This window comes from Etheostoma cragini, chromosome 18, assembly GCF_013103735.1.
Source record: "Etheostoma cragini isolate CJK2018 chromosome 18, CSU_Ecrag_1.0, whole genome shotgun sequence".
NCBI classification, from domain to species: Eukaryota; Metazoa; Chordata; class Actinopteri; order Perciformes; family Percidae; genus Etheostoma; species Etheostoma cragini.
In genome coordinates, this window is record NC_048424.1 from 12421497 (window position 1) to 12440302 (window position 18806).

Genomic DNA, 18806 nt, shown 5'->3' on the forward strand with positions numbered 1-18806 from the left:
TATGAGACTATATCACAAACACGCACTTAAAGGCGTCCTTTATGCTAACATTTTGTAAAATGAAATTACACAGAACACGTATAAATCGTTAAAATTATTAAACGCAGACTGCAATAGGGTTAAACTCAACTCACTCAAGTACATATAGAAGTCTCTAGAGCTAAGAGATGCCAAACACTGCCTGCTTGGTGCTTGCATGTCATAAGGATACCATGTTACTACTTTAGACTCGTATTTTCCTATAAGAGGACTCCACTAATATACTATCCAATATCTGTAAGCTATAAAAAAGATCACCTAATTGCCTACTTAAGATGTCTTTGATTTCACATGCATCATTTAAGTCTGATATTTTAAAAAAAAAGTGTAGCATGGTAATTAGGCTAAATTTCCTTCCAGAAAGTTGATTGCAGTGTGCTGCATGAACTTGATACACCCTCATTTGCCTAAATGCACATGCACATTTTTAAGATAGCAGTGGGCGCACATTGAATATGCTAACCGTTGGCTCACACTCAAACTAAAATTTGCTTGAGGCCACAATGCAAACCTGCAGTGGTGGTAGTGTGTGTGTGTGTGTGTAATGCAAATAGTGGAGAACAATTTTACAGATATCCCTCTTTATTCATCTCAGCAGGAACATTTTGGTCTGTGTTTTTGATTGTTTAAAACCAGGTTAGTGAATTTGAAATATGCACACTGAAATTAAAGGTTTAAGAAATGATTGCACTTCGGAGAGTGACGGCATGTCCACACAAAAAAATAGTCCATGCAGACTACATGCACACCTTTGCAGACTCCTCAATAAACACAGTGGGTGGGTGTTTTTTTTTTGTCATCCATTTCCCAGGATACAAAATGATGGATGGCAAGAAATTAGCAGATCTTAAAACAAGGCCATGGACAAAGTTTGTAACCCATCATTTCACCAAGTTCCCCCCAAGCTGTGTTTTTGTTTCAAATGGTTCTGCACATGTCTGCAGTTTTGGGGTCTAACTGAATGTTTGGATTCAATGACTTATTTCTTATAAAGTACATACTGTTTTGAAAAGAAAGGCATTGCAGAGTAACCAGTTGCTGCAGTTACGGCTCAACCACAGGGACAGCTTGTTGTGATCCTCTTTGCAAGGCACTGCTTTTTAATAAAGAAAAGGCGGTCAGCATCAATTGCAGAGGGAAATGGTTTCAGGGTGGCACATTATTGATCTTTTTACAGTGGCTCTTTAACAACTATTGAAGAGGTTTTCACACCCAACACACAGTGTACAGACGGACATCAGTGTTCACAATGACAGAGCCGACAGATTGTCATGAACTGCTGCTAACTGAAAGCAGAATGCTAGAGGATTTTCTGCCAGGTGTTTTGCCCAAAATGTAACTTTTGACCCCCGAATGTATCATCAATATCTTGTCAGCAGTATGCCAAGTCGAGCAGTAGTTGCTGAAATGTTTACTCGATTAGTTGAGTTAACTGTAATCAATCAAAAACAAATGTGTGATGAAAAATTTTAATTAATAATGGGTTGAGTAGTGTTTTTAAATACAGATCCATTCATTGACGCCCTGCATTTTCTGTTTTGAACTGATGATCAACCTAAGCCCTTATTTATCAAGACAATAATTCAGAATCGGAATTATCGATTATGAAAATAATTCTAAAATTAAAGCTACAAGCACCGTTGAACGGGCCCAACGTGGGGGGTACTGGCGGGATGGACGAGTTACTTCAAACGTTGCATGCTGCCTCAGAGGAGCACGGGGGACAGCGGTGCTGAGTTTCCTCTGATTCAGAATACATTTTGCTGAGATACACGACACCTCCTGTTTTGACTGCCATGTAGAGGAAGTCGGTCCTCTTTAGCTTGAGCATTTTTTAAACTGTCAAAATTTTTTTCGATATCTTTTTGCCATGAGGGTCCATCCAGTCTACGTGCAAATGTTGGTGCAAATGGGACTCACGCTCAAGGAGGAGTTACAAAAGTAGGTTTCGCATGTTTTTGCCAATTAATTACAAAAGTAAAAACAGCTCCATTTCAAGGCATATTGACACCAAAAGTTGGCACACAGGCTCAATGGCCCACAAGGGTGTAAGTTTTGTGCCAATCGGAATAACCTTTGTCAAGATACAACCATCATGATGGTCCACAGATAGCACCTGCAAGGTTTCTTGAATAGTGGAATCACTGAGCTTGAAAGAATGTAAAACACATGAAAAATGCATAAGTTAAAAATGGCCGCCCTCCGGTTGGAATGAAGGTAAATTGGAGATATGTGTAGTAAATCTGGTGAACATCGGAGCAACCATGTCCGAGTTAAGGCCGTCCATGCATTAGGGGGCGCTATGGAGCCCGCTGGTGACACCCGTGCCCAATTACTACAGAACTTTGCAATTTTGACCAGGTCTGACGTGTGCAAAAATGCGACAAAGGACTTTGAAAAATAATCTTTACAAAAACAATAGGTTCCTCGCACTTCGTTTTCGGGACTATAATAATTATTTATTACAGTACAGTAGGCTACACTGGTACAAGTACAATTGTTGTTGGTGCCAGATTTAAAATTGTGCACTGTTAATCTATATGTAATTAAGTAAATCCATCAATCTATTTATTGCATCTATTATATACAAATGTTGCCTGTCATTTGCACAAAATGTACAGTTTTCACTTCTGAATGAGAACTACTGATGTAAAGCCATAAAACTGAGTTTCTCTTCCACTCAGGTGTTTTCTCCAGATTTGCCTGTCGGAGGACTACAGAGCAGTTCTGGCCAGCCAAAAGAACCCCCTTTTGTTCAAAATTAGTTGTTTTATCTCAATTAAGCCTTAGTTATAATATGCAACACATTGTCTGGTTTTGTTCCAATCTAACCTTGGTTTTTACCTGTGTTAGACTCATGAGTGCAAAAAAAGAAAAAAATCAGAGCTTCCTTGTATAGCTCTATGAGCTCTCTCATTTTCTCCATCACTGCTAGCTTTTCCACAGCTTTTGGGACTGAACAGCAGCTATGCGTGCGTGTGTGTGCTGGGTTGCAATCTGTTTCATCAAATCTAACTTTTTTTTTAGTTTGGTTGTTTCACAGTGCTACAGATGTGTGTGTGTGTGTGTGTGTGTGTGTGTGTGTGTGTGTGTGTGTGTGTGTGAGAAAAGGAAGAGACCCAAAATCCGACATGAACTAAATCAGCTAAATCAGACATGAACAGAGTGAATGTGTTCTCCAAATGGGTCTGAGTTGATGTGTGTGTGTGTGTGTGTGTGTGTGTGTGTGTGTGTGCGTGTGTGTGTGTGTGTGTGTGTGTGTGTGAACCATCTTACCATCCCTTAAAAAATGTTTTATCTGCTCTTTTAATGTCCCAGTTTTCCACTGCATGTTCTTTTCTCATATTTCTCCTCTGTATATATAGGACACGTATAATAATTAACTAGTTTCACTGTTTTTAACTGAGTATCTTATAGTGGGCCTGTGCTTTTTGAGTATTTTATTGCCATGTGAGGTCCACCAATAAAGACTGAAATATCTCAACAGCTGTAGGATATTTTGTAGAACCGTTCATGGTCCCCGGATGACAGATCCTACTGACTTCTGATGATCCCCTGGCTGTTCCTCTTGCCACAATGAGATTGACATATTTGGTTATTAGTAAAGTATCTCAATAACTGCTGGGTGGATTGCCATAGAAACTGGTACAAACATTCATTGTCACCAGAGGATGAATCCAATAAACAAATTATACCGTAATGACATCACTATCGGCTTCAGCTGTACTTTGTTTACAGCTAATTAGTTAATGTTGGCGCGCTAAACTATGATTGGCCGATAAATATTACACCTGCTAAATGTCAAAATGTTGGCATTGTTTGTATGCTGATTCAGTTAGTTTAAAGCACCGCTGTGCCTGAGTAGAGGGGTGACAGAGTCTATATCACATAATATTTGATTAGAGTTTAGATGAATTCATTTTATTATATTTAATGCACTCCTTCCATTGCTGTCTAATTATATTTGCTGATAATCCATACATCTTTGGAAGTAAGCAGAAGAAGCCTGTACTGGACATACTTTTCGTGATGGGACAGAATGCTTTAGGAGTAATGTTGTCTAATGGTGCAACCAGGTAGGTAAAATATGATGTGATATCATTGTTTGCATTATTTTCTCTAAGCCTGATAATGGTAAAAAAGAAAAAAACCTGGGTAGGACTAACAACAACCAATCGGATGAAAATATATGCATGCAAAATAGGGTAACGGGTGATAATGTGAACATTTCCATTAGCTTTAAAACCTTTCACATTTTCCCTCTTTCCCCTCTTTATCTGCCTTTGTTCCATCCAATACATATGAGACTGAAAGCTCAGTTAGTTAAACGTTAAGCTGTAAATCCAGCACCCTGCAGGCCAAATTGCATTTACTTTACAGCACAATAGATGTATTTTCCCTTATACTTTCATCATTAGCAAAGTCATATTCTTCATTTCTTTGACCTCTGAAAACACACTGGTGTAATTACCCAACTGCCTTCCCCAATTAATATTTTGTGTGAATTGAAAACTCTAAAATCAATTTATCGTGGACACGATTAATGTTAAAATTGTAGCCCTTCATCATGGGCAAAGGGTAATAAGTAGATTTCAGATTGATAAAACAATGAACTGTGAATACATTCACACTTGACAGCAGGTTTATATACCTGTGTACAACATTTGACGTACATTGTTGTTTTCTCCAGTGTGATGCATCTCGCTTTCCCCTGGCGGGCTGCGAGGGCATGACACTGCGAGGCGGCCGGGATTTCAACCCTGACTCCTACCTGGAGCTGGCCCCTTCTCCTCCCCATCCTGTTGCTTGGTTACCTGGCGTCCTCAGCAAGGGTGTACGGCTTCGTCTGCGTTTGGATCGCCGGGACAACCGGGGACGGGGTTGCTGGCAGCTGGTGGACTTGGAGGCGGAGTCAGAACCAGTTGGGCGGAGGCTGAGGAGACGGGCCCCCGACACCTGCACTCAAAGTAGGAGTTGAGTCTTAAAAAAATGATTCTCCTTTTTACTTTTTTTACTTTTTTAAATTTTACTTTGAAGGGGTGATTTGTCCGGTCAGCCAGTACCTGCTGGAATGTCCTTGGTAGTGTGTGTTTCAGTTTAACATCAATGGTGGGGAAAGTCCTTTACTTAAGTAAAAGTAGCAATAACACAATTAAAAATAATACATTAAAAATGTGTCTTAGTTAAAAGTATGTCAAAAATTATTAGTAAGATACACTTTTTATGGTGGCCGAATGTTGCTGTTATATTATTATAAATTATATTACTGGATTCTTATTACTGATGCATTGAAGTGTGTGGAATTGGAGTTTTATTTAAAACTATGCATCATATTTGAAAGGTATTCTTATATGTTGTATATGAAGCTCAAATCTATAAAATAACTGCATCTGTCAGAAAAAAATATAGGGGAGTTGAAAATATTGAAATACTTTCTAGTACTTAAAGTAAAAAGTAGTGGAAATGGAAATACTTTTAATTCCAAATTAATGAACTGAAGTACTACTTGACTGAATGTACTTAATAAGTTTCCACCACTGTTTAAGAGGAAATAGAATTCAACTCAAGTAGTCCTTTTCAAACGTGTGCAGTCTATTTGTGTGTGTGTGTGTGTGTGTGTGTGTGGGTTTGTGAGACAAGGACATTTAGGTATTCCTGGATGTTATGTATCAAATTCTCTCATTCCCCCCTCCCTGATCCATAGCTGAGGAAAATAGCAATATGCTTCACCTTCCCTTTCTTCTGGAGTGTGTTGTGTAATGAAGGAACTCAGTGGCGATAAGGAGGGGCAGTGTGTGTGTGTGTGTGTGTGAAAGTGCCTTATTTAATACACACATTGTTGTTTATGCGTTTATTTATTCCCACCTTATCACATGACTCTGGCGCAGAATCCGATTTCACTGTCTGTTACCATGGCAACGCCATGCCTGAGCTGTAAATAAATTCAAGGGGTTGGTTACATTGATTAGAGAACACACAAACACACACGCACACACACATACACACAATCTATTCTAGGCAAGCAGGCGAGGGGAATATAGTTTCTAGTTAAAGTGCAATCATTTTATGCACGCAATTTGGTGTGTGTGTGGGTGTGTGTGTGTGTGTGTGTGTGTGGGGGTGTGTAGGTGTGCAGTTTAGTGAAGCATAGTTCACTTCATTGCAGTTTTTCTTCTGCATAAGTGAAAACAGATACAAATCTCCATCCCCTGAAGCTGGTGATTAAGTTATGCTAATCATTGCTGATCATTGCTGCATTACTGTGTCCATAACAGGGGGGGGGGGGCTCCAACAGCTTTCAAATGCCTTTTAACACTCCGCTTCCAAAAAAGAGACAATATCCGTTAGTTGGAAAATTAAATTGGGCGTAGGGGTTCACCGATCTCTTAATTGCTTAATTAGCCATAAACAAATGAGGCTGCGGCCCCACATGTATTCTGTTAAGGTGCAGTGGTCCAAATCTTTCCCCCTGCCTGCAAAAATTGTGTTATTACCTAGTGTTAATGGGCTTCCCCCTCACATCCAAGTCTTTTAAAGTAAAAGGTGATTATCTGTTCTCTCTCAGACGGTCTCTGTCTGGAATGTGATGCACTGTAATGGGACAGGACTGATTGAGGAGGGACATCAGGATTAATCTCACTGCGTAATTACTTTTATGATTTATGGGTCTCTTCCTTCACACACACACACACACACACACACACACACACACACACACACACACACACACACACACATCACCTACCGTCATGGTCAGTGTGTGCCAGCACTCAGTATCTCAGCCTTATTGTCTTGATCTGGCTGTTTATTTTCCCTTTTTTATTATGATGTACAATATGGGCCTCAAGTAATGAAATACTGCAGTTTGTCTGGCCTGTCACATTCAGTATTAAAACAGCTTGTGAGGAATCGCTTTGCAGCCGACTCCTGAGAAATCTCTTTACACTGCTAGCAGCGCTTATGTGTGCAAGCGAGGGCACGCCGGCGTTTGATCCCCCTCTGAAAGGTTAACTTGACTTTGATTGAGCTTTAAGACCCACCTGTGTAGCTTTTTTGACCGCTGACGGGAATCGGCATTGCAACCTGAGCAAATAACTAATCGATATGTGGTCTTGAAGGGGGAAACCCTGAGTTGTACTTTTGGAGACTATAAGAGCAAATAAGCCCTATGGAGCCTGCTTTTTCTTTTAATGCCTGCACCTCAGCGTAAAAAACGTGCTCGACCTTGCCTTTGGCTGGGCTTTTTTGTATATATATATATATATATATATATATATATTATTATTACAGATAAAAACAAAAGCAGCATACACCAGAGAAGGCAGAAGAAGTCTATAAATGAAATGAAGGCTGTGAGCTTTGACAGGAATCTTTTTTTATCAGAAAGAAAAGCAGGTGAAGGGCTTCTGCTAGAACCTTTTGATGTTTACAGAGACATTGATCTCTTCACTTGTAAGCCAGACTGTACCAGAGAAGTTCATCCATTTAAAAGTGATTGAAAGATTTCACATATTAGGATTTTGGTAACATTTTTGGACATGAGAACTTGCTTCCTGCGCAGAAATTGGAATTGTTCAGAATTAATCGGAGAACAGATTACAGTTTGTAACTCGAGCGCTTGGAGCACAAAACACTGCACAGCGTGAATCCCTTGTCACTCGCTCTGAGCTTTTTTTGAAGACCAAAAAGGAAAAACCCTGAGCTGTGGCAGCTGTAATTACATTACAGCCCCCTAACCCCCCCCTCCTCCTCCTCCTCCCAACCCCCTTCCACCCCGAACGCACGCACACACACACACACAGACATCGTTTTGAGCTCAGCACGTCTGCCGGCTGCCGCGGGATGTTAGAGGCGTGTTGCCATGACAACTGAAAGGGGACACAGAGGAAGGGGGTTAGGGTAGAAGGAAAGTAGAGGAGGGGGTTGTTTCGGGGCAAGGTGGTTGAAGATTGAGGAAGAGAGAGAGAGAGACCCACGCAGAGTTGCCGGCGTCCTGACAGTGTGTTGCAGCAGAGAATAGGAGAGGCAGGCTGTGGGATCCTTCAGGGGAGCATCTCACAGACAACCATCACCACACGGCTGTGCATGGTAAGCAATGCTGACACTGATCGTATCGTGCTAATTTGGAAGCTTTTTTCTGGGATTCGGTCTGAGAGGTGTCATGCAAATTCACGTGCTCTCTCTGTCTCTGTTTCCTGTTTTTCCTCAATGACAAATACTTTGTCATCACAAGAAGATTTTATTCTCTGACATCTCTCTGCTTTGAAATTCAGCCAGTTCTACATGATACTATTTAGCTATTAGAAATAAAAGAGTAATAGACATATGCCGGCTAATTAGTAGAGCATCAGCCTCTGTAAAAATGCCCAATCCGAACAGAGCGATTTAGCTTCACTTTAGAAGGCTCCGGTAAGGGATTGTGTTGCATGGATGAAATGATGGCAAAAGATAAAAGGGATGTATTGGGAAAGTCATGTGAATTAATGATACGAAGACAAACACTTGAAACCAATGCTACTACTGTGTGTGTGTGTGTATGTGTATGTGTATGTATGTGTCTGTGTGAGTGTCTGTGAGAGTGTATGTCTGTGTGTCTGTGTGTGTGGCTTTGTCTGTGCAGTAATGATATTTATTGCAATCTTTGCAGTTGGAGAGGGGGAGGGGTGTGATGGAGTACAAAGCTCTATGTGGCTTTGTTTCTGCTATTTCCTATAGGGTGTGTGAGTGTGTGTGTGTGTGTGTGTGTGTCTGTGTATTTGTTTATGTGTGTGTGTGTGTGTGTGTGTTTGTGTGTCACATGTACATCTAAGTTTCCGTTCCAGTTTGGAGCTGATGTAGTGGTGCGTGCAGTTTAAAGCTGACACTTCCTGTTACTTTGAAATTGCGATTAATCTGAATCTCTCTCAGCTCTGATGAGTACCTTGTCTGCCGGCTCAGAGATGCAGACTCCCGCTCTCTGCCCCCAGTTCATTGCGGGGCCCCAGGCTAAGGTACCTGGCAGGAAGAGGGGACGGCCACCAATCCGTAAACTGGAGTTCCAAAGTCACTATGTTGAGCCTCTGTCGCCTCCCAAGGTCCCAAAGAAGAGAGGCAGAAAACCCGGCTTTAAGGTCAGTCAGGCAGCCGTCATGTTATTTTTTTTTATAATTTAAAGCTTTAAAGTCAATTTAATGCTACCTTCTCAAGTTTTCTTGAAAAACCAATGTCATTTTCACATTCAAATTCTCATTAAACGGTAGTGTTTGTTTGCTAGTTTCTGAACAAATGCGTTGAAAGCATTTCCTTCCTCATGAAATGTTTTTGCATAACATAATTTATTAATATATAAAAACCTGCATTGTCTACATCCACATTTACATATCTAGCAGTCCTCTTCTCTGTGCCTTTAGCTGGTGCTAATGATAGGTCTCTGCCAATTGTCAATGAATACAGAATGAATGTCACATTAATGTTAGTACTGGTTTTACTTTTGTCACGAGTAATGGTATTGATATTGGCACTGGTAGTGTTATTGGTAGTTTTAGCGGGATTTCTTTAATTATTTTGGCCATTTATCATTAATTGATCAGCCTACAGTGTAGATAGGTATGCGTCCTGAACAAGAGCCCACTGGACGTGCCAGTTTCTTATTATAATTGTTGGAATTGGTACTGTTATTGGTATTAATATAATGATAATGGCATTGATATTATTATTGGTATGGTGCTGATATTTTTAGTGGTGGTGCTGTTAGTAATGTTATAGGTTTGAGTGGTGCCAGGGCCTTCTCAGTCCCCTGACTTTACATCTAGTGCCACCTATGGGTGAAAATCTACACCCTTTTAATACTTAGGTGGATGAATATTTCTAAAAAATGTTGCCCACCGCCCACTGTGGCACCACCAATTTTTTTTTTCTTAGGAGTTTTGAGAATCATTAATCATTAAATAATTTGATTATGTGTATGTGTGTGTCTCTGTCTGTGTGTGTGTGCCTGTAGCTGAAGCCCAGGATGGTGATGTCCCCACTAGCTAACTCTCCTCCCAGCAGCACACCAGAGCCTGAGATGGGCTCCATCCCACAGGATGCTGCCATTGTCCCCCACTCTGCCACACCTCAAGTGCTAACAGGTAACACCCCCAAACACTGACATACATCTTAGGGGCCATCCACACGGAAATGCTTTTTTTCTTTTTTTTTTAAACATTGTTTTGGCCTATCTTCCAAAAGAATCCTGTAAATGCACTGAATGAAGACACACTTTTTTTAAACCTGGTCCCAGGCAAAAGAAAATTTAAAACTGTGCCCTTGCGTCTTCGTTTGGACGGCGAACCGGCATGCTTGCGTATCGATGATGTCATCGCAACACCCCTCGACCTCTAGTCTTCGAACTCTTACCCGCAACGACGTCTCATAACAACAACACTCAAAAGGTTTCGGATTTTCTTGCACTAGCCATTTTTGTCATCTACTTGTTGTGTTATGGTTTCTTCTTCCACTGTCTGTTTTCACACATTGTGCTAGCTTTATGTGCATGCTCCACCTATTCTTCTCCGTTTTTTGGTAAATTTCTGTAGCAGAAACTGCGCCGCTTAAGTTTTTAATTTGTTCATTAGTCCCCTATGGGGAAATTCCAATTTACACTCTGCTTACACACATTGTAAGTAATCACACACAGGCCTGAACTACACATACACACGCTCAGGTCCTATACATGCACTAATGGAGAGATGTCAGAGTGAGTGGGCTGCCAGCCGAACCAGCGCCCTGAGCGGTTGGGGGGGTACGGTGCCTTACTCAAGAGCACCTGGCAGTGCCCAGGAGCTGAAGTGGCATCTCTCCAGCCACCAATCCACACTCCGTACTTTTTAGTCCACATGGGGACTTGAACCAGTGACCCTCCGATTCCCAAGCCAACTCCCTACGGACTGAGCTACTGCCACCCCCCATAGGCATGGAATATGAAGCAGCGTGGTGTGTCATTTACAAATGGATCCGTTTGGACGCACATATTCTTGAAACGATGCCAAGAAAGCTCCAGGGTTTCCACATATCCACTTAAAAATGCCTAATGACATGCAACAAAGGTATTTTGCTATAACTTGGTGCATAAAAGTGGATCCAAATACAGGAAATGAAGTCGTTGAGGCTCAAAACTTCCCTGGGGGAGGACACCCAGACCCCCCACTATGATACGCCCCCCAAGCGGGTTTATTCAAGTTCTGAGGTCTGATGGTTTTTTTAGGCCTTGAGACCTGGATCCATTCAGTACGAGGATGGGCTTCCTAATATTTTAACAGTTATTATACACTCACAGCTTAATTTGGTGGTTTGGTTGTGATATGAAATGCGCCCTCCCTTCCTCTCTTTAATTTTTGTATCTTATCTTTTTCATCTTTCTGCTACCCTGCTCTGACTGTGACTTAAATTCAATGCTAAAATGCACGCCTGTCAGTGTGGTGTCTTTCTTCTTTTTTCTCTCAAATACACAGATGATTTGTTCTCTGTGACGAGATATGCTTTTAGATGTAAAACAAATTACACTCTTGTGCATATCTGCTTGTTGAATCAAAGAGAGCACTGAAGAACAAATGATTTTTACCTCCTGACCGCTTCCACTTATCATCGGCATCTTTGTAGAGACCGATGCAAGGACAGTACTAGTGTCTATGGGTTTACTATGTTTACCTAATGTAAATTCAAATGAAAAATACATGCCTTCAAACACAACCCAAACATGTCATTTCTTATTCCCTTTCATTCTTCTTGCCAAGCTTTCCTTTCCTGCTTTGGCTCTGAAAAAAATCTGACATTTTAAATTCTTTCTCACTTTCATTTTTTTTCTCTTTTTTTCCCTCTTGGTCTGTCCTACTCTGAATAAGCAAATATTTAAATACTGCCTTTAGTGTATTTGAGGTGGGAATGGGAATCTCATGTGTCAAGGACCTGCAGTTTGCTCTTTGTTCTTGCAAATCGCAAAAGGTGTTTGATGTCAGACTGTAGACATTCAAAAGCAAAGCACACACACACACACACGCACACGCACACACAGTGTTTTTTGGGATACTGTCTAAGCAATGTACGCTCCCTTTTAAATACTGATCATTTGTGCTGCGTGATATCTGTGCCCGTGTAGCAGTGCTTCCACCCAGTGTAGTCCCAAGCCTAGGAAATCGTCTGGCCTTAATATGCATTGCTATTTTTACTCATTGTGATGATGCAGGCCACAAGAAGTAATTAGGTTGTTGTTGTTGTTGTTTGTTGGCTCACTTTTACTCACAACATGCTAACTGGCAACATAGGATTCCATTCACTACGCTAAGCTTACTAGCGTCGGCGCTGCCGGTGTTGCACCGGACTAAAGCAATGCATGCACTGAGACAAAAAATGTGTTGGCCTACCTATCTACCGCTAGGATTAAAATTAATTTATTTTAAAAAATATGATTTTATCATCTTTTATTAAAAAAAAGTTCAAGGTTAATTTAAGAATATTTCTGATGTTTGGATGCAAAGATGGAAATTCTCAAATGCTAAGCATTTACTGTAGGCTATGAAGGCAGTTCTGCACTGTGTGTGTGTGTCTGGCGTGTGTCAATATAAAAGCCTCCAAAATCACATGCACAGATCCCATCACACAATAGATTTTTCAGAATACAATAAAGCACGTTTGACCTTTGTGTGAGCACAGACTAGCGGCAGATTCGAATGACCTGAGTGGAGAATTTCCATTTCTCTCATCAAATACTCAATCTCATCTCTCATCAAGTGAATTCATAACTGCCCATAAGCTAGCCCATAACCAGCAGGCATCTACATTATTGATGATCTGAAAAACGGTTGGCACAAAGGGAGCAGATTCAGAGGAATTACTGACTACCTTTAAGCCGTTTTACATCCATGGAGTTACACGCGTAAGAAGCTTCTACACATCATAGCTGGGTATTAATTTAACTCAGTAGTTAAAAGATATAAAAGTGTATCTGCTGTTTAATGTAGTGCATAGTCTGCAGATGTTATATTGGTCTGAGTGCAAAGTAAAACACTTTGACACATCCTTGCTGACAGACAAGTACTGCCGCACTATAAGGACAACATTAGATGGGCTAGGCTTTAATGATGCCACTTCCTTCCTTCTTCTTCCAGCAGAGACGTCGATGCTTGATGACTTCTTATGTGACCCGCCAGTGGACTCCAAACGCTACGCTGTAGACCCTAATGACTCTGCCTTCAATGTCATGACATCACAGTACCCACCGAAGCACTCTTACAGTTACCGTGGCAGCAGTTGCTCTACCCCAATGGGCTTGTGTAGACAAGCGTCGAGCCCAGGAAGCTTCCAGGAAGCAAACAGGAATGGTGAGGCTGTGTTTTGCAATTTTTCTTTAGAAGTACAAGTGTATTTTGCCTAATTGGAACCCCATTATGTTGAGCATCTTCCCTCTACCTGTTCCCCTGTGTTCCCTAGCTTACAGTCCGATGCCAGACTCTGGAGAGTGCAAGCGTCCTACTGGGAAGGACCCATCCAGCTGGGGAGTTGAGGAGGTTGTTTGGTTCATCAAAGATGCTGACCCCCAAGCCCTGGGTCCCCACGCTGATACATTCAGGAAGCATGTGAGTCCAGACCACTTTATATAGCAGCCCATGGCCATCGACTTATGCTGAAATACTAAATTGGAACAGAGCTTTATATCTTAGCATGCTGTGGGGTAGGCAAGAGGTAGGATTTACTTTAACTTAAAAACCTGTTATGAGACAACTGTAGCGTTATTCACCCATCACCCAGTTCTCTTTGGTCTTGAATATAAATCAGCAGATGTGTAAACTAATATTTAATGTTATCTAATGTGCTTTTGTTCTCATAGCTACCAGGCTCCAAAACAGCCTGAGCGTTAGTCACCATCTGTGACTGTGATTTGTTTCAGGAAATAGACGGAGATGCTCTGCTCTTGCTGAAAAGTGAGATGATGATGAAGTATCTGGGACTTAAGCTGGGACCTGCGCTCAAACTCTGTTACCACATCGAAAGGCTTAAACAAAATCGGTTGTGATTTGCTGCGGAGGAGCCAAACCTCTGCTCACCTTCCACTGAAACTGTTTCACTGCTGATTCTCTCAACTGTTCTCAACCATCAGCAATACATCATGAACACGTCTGGATCCGGATTTTGATGACAAATTGGACATGTTGACAGTACGCATTCAGACTATTTGCAGCTGAAGCAATTATTTCATTTCCATCATTGTTTACTGGGTATCTGAATGGCTTGAGATTGTTAATAGTTCGGCTCCACATACTGTAGATGGCAGCTTCTGTATATTGAAATGCGATCCGTCCACTCTTCAGTCTGCATCTGTCTCGCAACAGCATGAATATGTGCAGATCTTAATCATGGACAGGGTGCCAACACCTATGAAGACTTACAGACAGGGAACTTACCAAACTTGTATGGTGCTTTACCTCAATATCATTTAAATGTAAATGAGTCTTTGGGTTAAGCCACAAAGCTGCTGCAGTTTTAAAATAATAGTTTTGTTAGTTTTGTTGTAAACTGATGATCATGTTGACCCAGGTATGACTTGTCTTAGACAGAAACTGTAACTAACGACCAATCTCTCAAACTCTTCAGCAAGAATTTAAGGCTTTAGATTTTTTTTTAGAAATATTAACACATGAAAAAAGCTGCTGAAAAAAACAAGTGATGTAACTCACACTCAAAAAAAGTGAAAGAAACATGAAGATTTTTACCACAAACCACAGCACAGCACAATAGTGAAGCAAGGTGCATGTAATCATGCAGCACTCATAGGGACAGGAAGGAAAGGAGACAAAGACACTGTTTTTTTTTTACCATGTTCTCATGAATTGTGTTACACTGGTGTGGTGTGAGAGAAAGCAACATGTAGCAAACTCAGACAGTACAACTTGGTGCTCACTAAAACCGTTACTGCCACTACAACGCTTTAAAATCTCCAGACAGTGTGACTTCCAGATAACAACGAGATGACATCTTCTCATGCAATACCTCTTCACTCATTTTGAATACAAATTCCTTGTAAAGTATTACTATTAAACTGCCTTGTGCATTAATAATAACATTTTTAGCAGCCACCATATACAGTTTTGTCATATGAAACTTGTATACACATTAATGATCAGTCACGTGCAGTATATGACAAACTTGTACAACTTGTGGTTTATTCCAATGCTTTCTTTTTTACTGTACAGTACTTGTTACTTTAATCTTTTGTGTTCTATGTGCTTTACTTAAATTTGTTAACGTCAGCATGTATGTCTATGTATGAATTATGTATTTCATGACTGTCTTGAGTCCGAGGGAGCGACAGTATGGGCTGCATCTACCTTTCATATTTTATTTTACAATGTACTTTTCCAACCTTTTAACTAAATGTGAGTGAGTTGCGGGAAATGAGACAATTGTGTTGCACATGAGCTGTTTAGCCAAATTAGAATTTTCCAAATGTTTTCCATATATCAATTTTGATTTCCTAATGACCTTCCTTTTCTTTTCTATACACTGTTTTTAAACCATACTTTTTCCAGAGAAAATAAACATTATTGTTCAATGAAGTCTGACTTATTATTATTATAATTATTGGTAGTAGTTTAATCTGTGTTCCACTGTCAAAATATATAAGTCAATTAATTTTTATTAACTTTGACCATAGACTGTCAAAATAAGATTTTAACACTGGACAATAAACTTGAGAGGGTTTCCGGACCTTTATTTTGAAGAGTGCGAGATTAACGTCGCTGTTGTATCGCGTGAGTAGTAAGTGATTCACTTCCTGTATTAGAGTGTGTTGAATTTTCATGCGACTTACACAAATGTGTGCATCTGTCAGCCAGAGGTGAACATGGCTGAAGTCTCGGAGAGGACACTACAAGTCGCCGTCGTGGTGTCTTTCGCTGCCGGCTTTGTAGCGGGCTGGCAGGCTAACAGAATGAGGAGAAAGTTTCTGGACTGGAGGAAGAAACGGCTGCAAGATAAACTGTCCGAAACTCAGAAGAAGCTGGATTTGGCTTGAATGGTAACGTGGAAGATGTCTTGCTACATTGGGTGTCAGTAACGTTAGGCCTTCGATTAGCTTCTCGACTAGTCTGCCTCTAAAGGGGCAAACGTTAGCTAGCTAGATATTGGTCAGAAAATCGTCATCTGAACGTAGAGTTTAACCACGCTTAAAGGTGACTAGCTATATATCCATTTTAAATGTTTCACAGTAGACTTCTTTAGTCCAAAGGAGCCGCTGGAATCAACTCAAACTGAGAGTTAAAATGGTTTCTTGTGCATACCGAGGGCCACTTATGTAAGACAACCTGTTGCCAAATGTAGTCTAACTATTGTCTTAGCTAGTCATGAAGGGTTAAAAAGTTATCCTTGTCTTTGTGATCATGGTGCTTTAGCTCTCAACATCTATGTACATCCATGCTCTCAACAGTTGCATTGTTGTTGTCTTTTTCATTCTACCAGTATTTACTCCTGTCAGTATTTCCATGGCGAACAGTGTCTAATCATTGTTGTATTCTTTATGTACCAGGTCTGGGGTTGTCTGGTCTTCTCTGTAAAGCTGCTGGATCCTGGATGTGCTACACGTCTGTCACTGTGGAGAAGAGACATCAAAATGACCAACCTGTGTTCTGCACTACCCACGTTTTCTTATCCCACCTTTTTAAATCAAGACTGGACTTGGAAATACAATCATTACGTCTTTTCTCCCCTCTGACACTAGTCTAGCATTGTCCGCCGTATCTCCACAGCCCTGTGTCAGTGCTCGAGTATTGTCTGGCTACACTGCTTATCTATTCCGGGGTAGTGGGGGGGAAGACACTCTTGCCTCTTTTTTTTCTTCTTCTTTTTCAAACCAATCAACTATCCTGGGCTGTGCTAACTAAAGCCCTTGATGCAGAGACAATGACCTTGCTACATACATAGAAGAAGGGGACGCTTTATCCTAGCAAAGTACATCCGGTGACCCAGACTACTTAAGACACAACAGGGAAAAAATTGGGGTTCTGGTTTTAGTGGTTTCCCTTTACAGCATGTCTCAGTTTCTATTTGTTTCATATCTGGTCAAAATAAAATTATTGTGTTTTTCATGTTTCTCTAACTATGTTGTTGTTGTTGTTGTTGTTTATTTGGAAAGCTGGTATTCCACTTTAAGGTGACAGCTTTCAGGTATAATAATATATTTTTGGCTTTTGTCACTGTTGCGTTTTCCTATAAACTACTGCCACGTCGTCATAATTGACACACATTAAATGTGACTCAGCGGTGACATGGCCAAAAGAGCTTTTAATGTATTACATCCTTTAAATAAAATCTTATAAAAATAAAGTATCTTGACACGTGGCATCAATCAAGTCAGCCCCTTGCTTTTTTGCTCCTCCCCAACATTAGTGTATAAATAATATTTGCAGTATATTGACCCCCCCCCCCCCCCAAAAAAAAAATCTTTGAATTAGTCTTGGTTGCATGTGAGTGGGCCAATTAAAATGAGGTATTAATGTTAAAAGCTCAATATAATAACATGCCTATGTTTTGCACTGAGTTTGTGGCGCCAGCTGCTGGATGAAAGTGAGACTCACAACTTAGACAAGCGGTGTGATGGCAAAGTTGGCGCTATATTGAAAATTACATAATTATGGCACGGGATTTGTACTATTTTTGTGATTAAAAAAAATAAAAACGTTTATACACATGACCTGTTATGCGTGTGAATTTATAATGTTCAAAGGTGAGAAGCTGCAGTACATTTTAAAATGAAAAATCCCTGTATAAATAATGCATCATCCTCCTAATAAATGATATATATATTTTTGACAAAATAATGCTAACTCATGGTCCATTCTTCAGTTTTTATTTGCTTTGCTTTTAGGAGCTTTCAAGTTGATCTAACTCCATTTGCTGATGAAGACTGCAAGATGCTTTTGCTGATAATTTTGTCAAATTACAGTTTACAATGACAAAGATGAACATTCCCGCTCAATTATTTGAGGTTTTATTTGAACCTAATACTTTTTAATTCATTCATTTTCTATTTATGTTGTAGATGTTGATTCACATGGTTTTTAACAGCTTCATCTTTACATTTACACATCTTGTCCATGGGTGGTGCTAGTGCACTTTAATTCTTTATGCACCCAAAACGTGTTTGCCTACAGCATTCCAGTCAATGGCTGTGAAATTAGATCTTGTGAGCAGATCTCTCTTTTTCACCATCACCAGTCTAGCAGGCCTGTTACCACCTCTCAACAAGCTTTTGACAAGACATTAAGAAGTCTGTTTTCCTGTCCATCAGTGACTTGATGAGACAGAAGGTGGAGAGAGTACTGGAGAGGGATCGAATGAAGTTAAGACAAATACAAAAACTACTTACTTCATCTCGTTAAGGAATATAGAATGATCACGCCTTAATAGATTTACAGAGAGGAGTACAAAACAGCAGTATGCTGTTGTAGCTGTCAGTACTGTCAAAGTATTTCTTTGGAGACATTGATCTAGTCCTTTGATAGAGTGGTTACGTTACCAGGAGAACAAAAATGCATGGTCACTTTTAATGGTGGCCTTTAATTGCTTGTGAATTAATCTGAAATCTAATGTCAAGCCACGTTATACTAGTTTGGGTCATATTTTATTAAGTTAACGGGAAGGTATTACATCATGTTGTCATCACTGTTGTTGGACTGCTTATAATGTATTGCACACACTGATGCATGTCTGATACCAACACTGTGTTACCAGACTTTACAATTGGCCTCTCATTCACA

The 18806-nt window shown here is 40.4% G+C and overlaps 1 protein-coding gene and 1 long non-coding RNA gene across 3 annotated transcripts; both read left to right on the forward strand.

Annotated features, from left to right (window-relative positions):
• Nucleotides 1-4956: 4956 nt before the first annotated feature.
• Nucleotides 4957-14983, forward strand: scml4 (Scm polycomb group protein like 4). 2 transcript variants are annotated; one of them, XM_034899757.1, is made up of 6 exons: nucleotides 4957-5006; nucleotides 8947-9149; nucleotides 10019-10148; nucleotides 13164-13376; nucleotides 13486-13631; nucleotides 13943-14983. In XM_034899757.1, the coding sequence occupies exons 2-6, from the start codon at nucleotides 8952-8954 to the stop codon at nucleotides 14066-14068; spliced, it is 813 nt and encodes a 270-aa protein (XP_034755648.1). In that variant the 5' UTR covers nucleotides 4957-5006; nucleotides 8947-8951; the 3' UTR covers nucleotides 14069-14983. The 2 variants fall into 2 exon arrangements, with proteins under 2 accessions (XP_034755648.1, XP_034755647.1); XM_034899756.1 differs by lacking the exon at nucleotides 4957-5006 and adding an exon at nucleotides 7953-8127.
• Nucleotides 14984-15800: 817 nt separating this feature from the next.
• LOC117961239 lies at nucleotides 15801-17146 on the forward strand. The gene is made up of 2 exons (XR_004660353.1): nucleotides 15801-16069; nucleotides 16577-17146. It is a non-coding gene; the product is annotated as an uncharacterized LOC117961239 (long non-coding RNA).
• The last annotated feature ends 1660 nt before the right edge of the window (nucleotides 17147-18806 follow it).

Coding starts and splice junctions, on each gene's coding strand:
- scml4 (XM_034899757.1), top strand. CDS start 8,952: ATGAGTACCTTGTCTGCCGGCTCAGAGATGCAGACTCCCGCTCTCTGC. Junction 9,150..10,018: donor GCAGAAAACCCGGCTTTAAG/GTCAGTCAGGCA, acceptor GTGTGCCTGTAG/CTGAAGCCCAGGATGGTGAT. Junction 13,377..13,485: donor CCAGGAAGCAAACAGGAATG/GTGAGGCTGTGT, acceptor TGTGTTCCCTAG/CTTACAGTCCGATGCCAGAC.